The sequence below is a fragment of the Leptonychotes weddellii genome, chromosome 15, assembly GCF_054177405.1.
Source record: "Leptonychotes weddellii isolate Sample4059 chromosome 15, ASM5417740v2, whole genome shotgun sequence".
Classification (NCBI taxonomy): domain Eukaryota; kingdom Metazoa; phylum Chordata; class Mammalia; order Carnivora; family Phocidae; genus Leptonychotes; species Leptonychotes weddellii.
The window spans coordinates 792085-802015 of record NC_138383.1 but is presented as its reverse complement, the minus strand read 5'-3'; the positions used below and the strand labels follow the sequence as shown (position 1 = coordinate 802015).

Below are 9931 nucleotides of genomic sequence, written 5' to 3'. Positions count from 1 at the left end.
CTGACCACAGGGCCACACACCGTCTGCCCATCTGTCAGTGCAGATCCCAAGGCCCGACCTGAGCGGGAGGGGCAGGGCCAGCACGGGAGCCTGACCCCGGGGGCAGAGCCCGTGGGATGAAGACTGGGCAGCTAGAGCCAAGGCCAGTGAGGGGGCTGGACTGCCAGCTCCCTGTGAGGATGGGGCCCTTCCCAGAAGCAGCTGGGAAACACCGGCAGATGGACGGAGGCACCACCTGGGCCCCTGGGCCTGGCCCCCAGCGGCCCCCAGCACGACAGCTCTGAACACAGGCCTCCTCTTCAGGTTTCCTCAGTGGTCTGCACCCTCTCTCTGAGACATGGCACTCCCTCCTGCTCTGTGGCCCGAGCTCTCCCACGTTCCCCTTCCTACTCACCAGGTAATTCTACTCGTCATATTCAGACCAGAAACACTAACATGATAAAAACTGCTATTATTATCCACACAGCTTGGCCGTGGGACGTTCTGAGGACGAAGCACAAGGCCCAACCTTCCCCTCCCTTTCCTCGCGTTGGGTAGTTAGGAATCAGGGGGACTTGCCCAGGGAAGCTAAGGCCACAGCTGAGAGGAAGCATTTTTTGCTGGTGTTCCCTTTGTGGCACTCTGGTCTCTGCTTCTAAAGCTTCTAAAGTTGGCGGGTCTGCAGCCCCCCAGCATCCCTCCACTTTAGACAATTCCCTCAAAGAGAGAGGGAATGGCTGTCTCCCATCGACCATGGGTGGGACCCGAAGTCCCTCATCTCTGGTCATCACGGTATCGCAAAGCTCTTGCTGGAAAAGCATGGAGAGGCAGAAGCCACGTAAGGCGAGGGGCTACAGCGCGAGGAACGGGGGCGCCACAGGGAAAGGAGGGGACTGCTTGTGAAGGTGGTCTGAGAGCCACGTGGCCAGTGGCTCGCTCCTCGGCACTAACCGGGAGCATTCGATCTGGGCCGGCCGTGGTGACGACCATGCAGCCACCCCATGAAGGACTCATCTTGCCCACCAACACTGGTGCTTATGGTCCCCTAGCAACGGGGGCCTTGGCTTGGCACCGGCAGCTGGATGTCTGCTCTCAACGGATGACTACACCGACCCCTCCAAGAAGCCACTGGTAGAAAGGTGCACCTCAGCTAAATTTGGACCTTATTCCTTCTGTCTCTCCTTGCGTGGAACAGTAGTGTGATTATTTGTCATTGATTCGGAGCATACTATTTCCTTATTGGCTTATTAAGAGACAGTATCCTGTACGCTATTGGCTTGTGAAATATTACTACTATAAATGATCAGTCCCGCAGTGAACCCACGTTGAATAAATTATCGGCAAAGACAGTCAGTCTGAGCACAGCTTGCAGCAGACAGAGCCCTGGGCTTCTGTGTCCTCCGTGGCAGCCTGGGCCTGACCTGCGTGCCTGGAACAAGGGCACGCCTCTTTCTAGCCTGGTTGGAGCGCTGCCTGTCTTCCTTGGGAACCAGGGCCCTCTGAGACACCTGTGGGCAGCTGGAGGTCTCAGGCCGGGTCCTAGTGGACACACAGCGGCTGTTGGCGACAAGTCCAGGCAGAGCCGGCCGAGAACACGGCGGCCGCGGCTCCCCACAATGCAGCACAGAAATGCCGCCTGTTTTGCTAAGTGCAGTATTTTTCTCACAAATGCTGCCCGAGGCACGGGTTCATGGAACTCCCATCGCAGGATGAAGCTCTGCTCTGTGCCCGTGACTCCTGACCCCGGCTTCACTCCACAAGGGCAGCTTCTGTTCTCCCTCCTGCCTGCCTGAGAAGTCAGGCCAGACCCTCCCTCAGGGCAGCAAGTCTTCTCTCGTCCCGCCTCCCAGGTCCCTCCGCTGCCCCTTCCAGAGGAGCAGGCAAGAAGAAAGCCCTTCTGGGAGGGCCCCTGGGCCCCCTGACCCCACAGCCCAGCAGTGCAGGCCGCAGCTCCCAAACTCACCTGGGGCATGGTGGCCCAGCTCTGCACGGAGCCTGTTCCCCATCTCCAGGAGCTGTTCTTTCTCCAGGCAGAGGCGGAGGATTTTTCGAGCTGCCTCCTTTAGTTTCCTCTGGAGTTGGGGCACAGACAAGGCCTGTGGGGGCTGTGGCCCTTGGTCCTCTGCCCCTGTGGGTCCTTGGTCTGCAGGGACCTGTGAACGAAGCCACAGGTAGCCCCTAAGACAAACCGTCCAAGTGGGAGAGGGTGAGTGGGTGTGGGGCGCAGAGCCTGCACCACTGGGGGACAAGGGATAAGGAGCAGGTGCTCTGGCAAGGAGTCGGGGACCTCACACCATGGACGCCTCCCCCTCCACAAGTTGGGTGAACGAAGGCCATGAAGCCCCGGGCCAGGCCTGCTTCTGGCCCCTTGCGGCCCCCACCAAGCCTGTCTTTCTAGTGAGGACAATGAGGAACCACTTGGGACCCATGCCCAACTTCTAACGGGCCCCCAGGACACCTGCGTGGCACCAGGGTTACGGGCTGGGCACATGGGTCACAGGCCCTGGGGTCACCTGGTGTGGGAGGGGTCGGCAGAGGCCCGACGGACACAAGGGCCTCCACACTTCCTGCCTGCCTGGGGTCACTGTGTTGGGTCGCCACATGGCCGCCCCACCGACACACACCCACACTTGCAGGGTGTTCAGAATGAGGGGTGTGGAGAATCAGAGAAAGGAAGACACGTGTGCCGGACAGAGGCCCAGGAGGAACCGGAGTCCAAGGCCCCAAGGGATGCAAGTGTGGCCTACTTAGGCAGGGCGGCTCCTGACACCCATGAAAAGCTGCACTGTGCCCTGTCCTGGCCCCATGAGCTGCAGCCAGAACAGGAACCAGCCTGGAGTCCCTGGAACAGACCAGCACGTTCCGTCCTGGCCCCATTTCCTGCTATGCCTTTCTAGGGCTGGCAGGTGCTCGTGTACTCAGCGGCCACAGTTCTTCTGGTGGCCTGGAGCCGCGGTGGCCACACAGGGGTGCGTCCAGCACGTGCCGCAGGCTAGTTGGGCAGGATGAGAGATAGGGGAGGTGAGGCAACAGAGGAGAGTGGGAGACGGCCCTGGGGCCGCACAGCCCCGCACCCAAATCCTGACCCCGTTACCCCGTGACGGAACATGGGCCTGCTCTCGACCATGCAGGGCACTGGCCTTGCCCACACTCTCCTGAGGGCCCAGGACGTGACTGTGGTCCTTGGGCCTGTGGAGGGGCTGGGACAGGCCTCGAGGAAGGGAGGTCGGAGGCCCGGCCTCCACAGGAACACGACGTTGGGAGTCCCCTGTGCCATTTTAAGTGAGGAAAGATACTCTGCAAACCCCAGCATGCTGAGACTCTCAAGAGAAAGGTCGCTTCGGAGAGCAGACCCCAGCCCACAAGGCAGCAACCCTGAGCATGAGCTCATGAGGCATGAGCGGGGAGCCGACCCCTCAGCAGGGCCAGTGGCCAGGCTCTCGGCTGGCCGGGGAGCCCTGGTCACCTGGCAGCGAGCGGGTATAGCAGCCAGGAGCCCCCACCTGGGGCTCTGTTCCTGATGCGACTACTTTGATGGCTTTCTCATCTCTGCCCACACCCACCATGTAACCCTCATCAGGACGCATTCTGGGACTCCCAAACCACTGCGTGCTTTGGGGCCCCCGCGGACCCCCATGCTGGCCCCGTCTGCCCTCACCTGCTCAGGGGTTGCTCCCAGAATCCTGGCCAGGGAGGGCTTGGCCAGTAGAGGGGTCCTCATGAGGGAGGGCCTGCTCCCAAGGGCAGCGGCGACGGCACTCCACAGAGGCTGATGTCAGAGCATGCCCCAACTCGGGGGCGCAGAGGGGTGCTTGCCAGGGCTGCCGGCTCTCACGGTGGACATTAGGGCTCCCAGTCCTTCTGCAGGTTCCCAGGGGTGCAGGCAGGGCTAGCGAACACTGCCCCCCAGTGGAGCCCAGCGTCTGTCCTGCTGTGCTCAGGGGACTGGGCGGAGCACTGGACAGGAGGCGGGGAGAACCCCGGGTCTCAGTCAGTCCACCAGGCTAGGTGTCACTGGAGACAGACAGATGCCGGTCGGGCAGTGGTCTCTGCTGCCCCCTGGGGAAGGGGCTCCGAGTTCCGCACGGGCCCTTGTCCTGGGCTTGGGAGTGGGGGACCGGCCTCCACCCGGGAGAACGTCCGACTCGCACAGGAGCTGCCGGGCAGTGCCCTCTGCTTCGTCGCCACCAGCCCCACGCGCCATATGCATTTCTTCCTGAACCACAGCCAGTAGGGTAGAGACATCGTGCTCATTTACACCTCAATGCTTCAGTTCATGCTTACTAGAAATGGACATTCTCTCTGTGACCACAGTTACGAAAACCAGAAATTTACCAGATACAACACTATGACCCAACGCACGGGCCACACGCAAACCTTACCAACTGTCCAATTGTGTCCTACAGTTTGTTTCTCCCGCCCAGGGCACAAGACCCCACAGGACATCTGCCTCCCTGGTCCCTGCAGGCTCCTGACGGGCACTCTCTCCAGGGTGTGGACCCTCCGACTTCAGCGCGTCACTCGTGGCCGGAGTCAGCAGTGAGGCTGCGCCCCCCCGCCCCCTGCACAGCTGGCTTTGAAGCCCAGGACATGCCCCTGCCCCAGTGTCCGCGAGGGCATCCCTCAGTGAAGGGGTGTCTGCAGGCTGCGCCTGGAAAGTTTTCTTTTCCCTTGTAGCTGAGCCACCACCGGTGGAAGGCACTGAGTCCCAGCCCTGCTTTTCCTTTGTGCATTAGGATGGCTTCCTGGCGTACGCGCCCTCCATGTCTGCAGACGATGTTCTGGCCAAGGACCAGCCCTCTTCCCTCCTCCCTCTCCTGGTCAGCACAGACCTGGGAGTCCCGCTTATTGTGTGTTCAATGCCTGGGGCCCTTCGGTGCCTGCGTCCTTCTGCCCCATGTCCACGAATCCATGGTGGAGCCAACCCCTTATCCTGCTTCCTCTCAGCAGAGCAAGAAATTCAGAAACCAGGATCTCGGCACTGGTGGCGCTCAAGGCTCCTGGGCCGCCAAGGTGCTGGCCCTCCTGCGGTAGGCCTGGTCTGGGCACAGGGACAGCCACTGGAGTTCTCCCCAAGGTCACAGTCATTTCAGCTCCAGCCTGTCAGTCACAGAATTAAACATCTCGATTTTAAATCCGGCTGACGCACATGATTTCCTCCCTCTAAGCAAGCAGGATCTGTGAACCACGCTGTTAACAGAACTCCTAGTGCTGCTGACCTCGGGGCCGAGCACGGGCAGCACCTGGAATGAGCGGTGGGCACGGGGTGAGGCAGACATGCTGCCCGCCTGCCTCTGTGGCTCTGTGGCCCCATGGCCAGGATGGCATCCTCGAGCTGCAGGATGGAGGGAGGCCTGGCACGGGGCCGGGGTTCTGGCTCTCCGGGCGGTGCCTGCTCAAGAGCAGAGCAGGCGGTTCTGGGTCCCACTTCCCGGTGACCTGAAGGCCTCCCCGTTGCAGCTGTTCTTCACCCGTCCGTCCATCCCAAGGCCTGTCCGGGCCCTCCTGTCATTCCTGAGCCAGAGAGGAGTGGACCTCCCCTTCCCTCCAGTCCTTCAGGGCTGGCCGTCATCCTAGAGCCAAGTCCCTCTTGTGCCTCTCAGCACGGCCTTTTTTTTTTTTTTTAAAGATTTTATTTATTTATTTGACAGAGAGAGACACAGCAAGAGAGGGAACACAAGCAGGGGGAGTGGGAGAGGGAGAAGCAGGCTTCCCGCGGAGCAGGGAGCCCGATGCGGGACTCGATCCCGGGACCCTGGGACCATGACCTGAGCCGAAGGCAGACGCTTAACGACTGAGCCACCCAGGCGCCCCTGAAATGCAGTTGTTGTTTTTTTTTTTTTTAAAGATTTTATTTATTTATTTGACAGAGAGAGACACAGAGAAGAGAGGGAACACAAGCAGGGGGAATGGGAGAGGGAGAAGCAGGCTTCCCGTGGAGCAGGGAGCCCGATCTCGATTCCAAGACCCCGGGATCATGACCTGAGCCGAAGGCAGACGCTTAACGACTGAGCCGCCCAGGCACCCCTCGGCCTTTTTTTTTTTTTAAGATTTTATTTATTTGACAGAGGGGTAGAGAGGGAGCACAAGTAGGCAGAGTGGCAGGCAGAGGGAGAGGGAGAAGCAGGCTTCCCCCTGAGCAGGGAGCCTGACGCGGGGCTTGATCCCAGGACTCCAGGATCAGGACCCGAGCCGAAGGCAGCCATCCAACCGACTGAGCCACCCAGGTGCCCCTCAGCACCGCCTTCTATGTCTACACCGCTGCTGCCAGAGAGCTCTCCACGCCTCCCAGACACCAGGGTACAGTTGTAACTGCAGGCCTCCGTGGGTCACGCAGGTCACCATAGGTCACCATGGGTAACCCAGGAACTGTAAGTCACCACCGGTAACCCAGGTCACTGCAGGTCACCACGGGTAACCCAGGTCACTGCAGGTCACCACGGGTAACTGCAGGTACCACAGGTCACCAAAGATAAGAGGAGACCCAGGTCACCACAGGTAACTGACAGAGTAAGAAAGTGCGCGCTTAACAGCATTTCCATCACAGCCGTCAGTAAGAAGAGAAGTGGCCTGTGTGTCAGATCTGTGGGGACGGCTGCTGCAGGGCTCTCTCCACAGCTCAGAACCATGGCTTGAACCAGCCACAGAGCCCGCGGGACTAACCAGGTGCAGAGGGCCAGGACCAGGACGGAAGCCCCACTGTCACGAGCGAGGGGGTGGCAGCCTCAAACACTCGGAGAGTCCCCACAAGGGTCCTCTCGAAGGAGAAACCCAGTTTTGCATTCAATTTCAGGGCCCTCCTAGCAAGAGTCAGGGACTCCCTTTTAGAGGAAACAGAACAGCCCTCTTCATACGTGTGGTTCCCACGCTGGACTTTTTTTTTTTAAGACTTGTTTCTTTATTTTGAGAGGGGGAGGGGCAGAGAGAGAATCTCAAGCCGACTCGCCACTGAGCACAGAACCTGATGCGGGGTTTGATGTCATGACTGTGAAATCGTGACCTGAGCCGAAACCAAGAGTCGGACGCTTCACCAACTGAGCCACCAGGTGCCCCATCCTATGCTGGACTTTTAAGTGGCAGGATCCTAAGGCCTGGAGGCCACGGACCAGGTCTGACCACGGAAGCCAGCCGAGGCGGAAGTGAAGGACAGTGGGGCGCAGGAGGGCTCTGCAGACGGCCATTCCGGTGACTTCTGCAGCAGGCCCCAGACAGCACAGCTGTGGTGGGAGCAATCGGCACAGGACACCTACCTCCTTCCCAGGGGCCAACTTGTCCAAGGCTTGCAACTGCGGCCTGCTCCCGAGATGCTCCTCCAGCTCAGCCACCTGCTTCCGCAGCTCTGAAACCTCCAGGTGCACCTGGCCCACCTCCCGGGGAAGCTCGTGCTGGACAGTGTCCATGTCCAGGGGTCGCTGCAGCAGCTGAGAGGCCGTTTCAGGGGCAACGTTAGGAAGGAGGGTAGGAGGGCAGGGAAGCAGAAGGGCAGAGGCACCCAGCAGAAGCCGCAGGCGGATCAGAAAGGAAACACATTTGTCAGTCTCCGGTCTCTGGCTTAATGCCGTTGCTCCCCACACCGGCATCCCAGCTGTCCCCTGCAGTGTGGACTCGGGAGCCCACGGCGGAGCCTGCACTGGACCCCAAGGCTGGCTGGGGAGCATCCAGGCCTTACACCGTCTGGACAGAGGCAGAGGGCCTAGAACCCTCTTCCTGAGCCCAGTTTAGGTGGAAACAAACACGTGCAGAAAATGTAGGTAACCAGTAGGGGGCAATGCGGGGCTCGGGGCAGGAGGCGGTGTGGTGGGAGGGGTGAGGCCAAGCCTTTCGGGAGGAGCTAAGTGACAGGCCAGAGCGAGCAGAGCATGGAAGGCAGACCGAGGGCGGAGGAGGACAGAGGGTCAGGAAGGGAAGTCCTAGGCACAGGGCGTCCTTGGTCGTTACAGGTCAGCCGTGAGACCCTCACTCTGGTAGCTTCTCTGGACATCTGTCCTGCTGACGTAAGGGAGAAGAGAAGAGGTGACAGAGTGACACCTCTCTACACTCGTTTCCGTTTTAGTCTCAGGAAGAGGAAATATGTGCCTATTCCAGGGATTCCTAGAATGAATTCCTGGTGAATATTTTATTCTTTGAATTTGTCACATACACACCAAAAAAGGTGACCATTTGGTAAACAGACACTGTTAATTAAAAAAACAAAAAACACCTTGAGGTGGACATCTGTCCCCATGATAATCATATCATCTACTATTATCAAAAGAAAATTAAAAGCTTGTATTTAAATGTCCATTTCCTGGTTTTTTTTTTTTTTTAAAGATTTTATTTATTTATTCATGAGAGACAGAGAGAAACAGAGGGAGAAGCAGGCTCCCAAGGAGCAGGAAGCCCGATGCGGGACTCGATCCCAGGACCCTGGGATCATGACCTGAACCAAAGGCAGACGCTTAACCATCTGAGCCCCCCAGGCGCCCTTAAATGTCTATTTCCTGTTTGTGACATTCCCACAGTGGGCAGAAGGGGAAGCAGCAAGTCTGAGCATCCTGAACCCCCTCCCCTCAGGCCAGGAGGAGAAACGGGAGAGTGCTAAGTCCCCTCCGTCATGACAGTGAGACTGCTCTCAATCAGGGTAAAGTGCCAGCCTCCCAAGTGCCAGAGAGCGGCTGGAGAGCTCAGAATAAGCCGCATCCAGCGGCATGTTCTGCTTCACACAAGCTGCAGAGCATACAGGGCAAGGGGACTTATGGACTTACGGACTTAAAAGGACACGTGAAAACTCCCTCTTCCTGTTGCCTCATGAAAAACATATCTGTGCAAAAGGCAGCAGGATGGTATGACACCAAAAGTACAAGCAATAAAAAAATATAGACAAAACAGGGCGCCTGGGGGGCTCAGTCATTAAGCGTCTGCCTTCAGCTCAGGTCATGATCCCAGGGTCCTTGGATCGAGTCCCGCATCGGGCTCCTTGCTTAACGGGGAACCTGCTTCTCCCTCTCCCTCTACTGCTCCCCCTGCTTGTGCTCTCTCTCTCTCGCTCACTCTCTCAAAAAAAAAAGGAATAAAATCTTTAAAAAATAAATAAATAAATAAGTAAACATAGACAAAACTGGTAATCATAAAAACTAAAAACATTTGTGCTTCGAAGCAAATTATCAAGAAAGTGAAAAGATGGGGCGCCTGGGTGGCTCAGTTGGTTAAGCATCTGCCTTCGACTCAGGTCGTGATCCCAGGGTCCTGGGATCGAGTCCCACATTGGGCTCCCTGCTCATCGGGGAGCCTGCTTCTCCCTCTCCCTCTGCCGCTGCTTCCCTGGCTTGTGCTCTCTCTGTCTCTGACAAATAAGTAAAATCTTTAAAAAAAAAAAAAAAAAAAAAAGAGAAGCCTTAGAATGGGAGAAAAAGGGGCACCTGGGTGGCTCAGTCATTAAGCATCTGCCTTCAGCTCAGGTCATGATCCTGGGGTCCTGGGATCGAGCCCCGCATCGGGCTCCCTGCTCGCGGGAAGCCTGCTTCTCCCTCTCCCACTCCCCCTGCTTGTGTTCCCTCTCTCGCTGTGTCTCTCTCTGTCAAATAAATAAATAAAATCTTAAAAAAAAAAAAAAAAAGAATGGGAGAAAAATTTTGCAAATTGTACATCTGATAAGGGACTAGTAGTATCCAGAATATATAAAGAACTCTTAGAACCCAACAATAAATCGGGCTCCCTGCTTGGCAGGGAGTCTGCTTCTCCCTCTGACCCTCCCCCCTCTCATGTGCTCTCTCTCTCAAATAAATAAATAAAATCTTTAAAAAAAAAAAAAAGAACCCAACAATAAAAAAGACAAACAACCCAATTACAAATGGGCAAAGGATCCGAATAGACATTTTTCCGAAGAAGACATACAAATGGCCAGTGAGCACATGAGATGAAGCTCCTCATTGTTAGTCATCAGGGAAAATGCAGATCAAAACCACAGTGAGGG

The 9931-nt window shown here is 57.3% G+C and overlaps 1 protein-coding gene across 1 annotated transcript in view; it reads right to left on the bottom strand.

Moving 5' to 3' along the window:
* Positions 1-1169: 1169 nt before the first annotated feature.
* The window catches only part of CCDC57 (coiled-coil domain containing 57), a 44810-nt gene continuing 36048 nt past the window's right edge, over positions 1170-9931 (bottom strand). The window contains exons 13-15 of the mRNA XM_081805943.1: positions 7230-7400; positions 1943-2132; positions 1170-1518 (exon numbers count right to left, since the gene is read on the bottom strand). Coding sequence (XP_081662069.1) covers positions 1283-1518; positions 1943-2132; positions 7230-7400 — 597 coding nt within the window. The 3' untranslated portion in view covers positions 1170-1282. The remainder of the gene's footprint in view (positions 1519-1942; positions 2133-7229; positions 7401-9931) is intronic.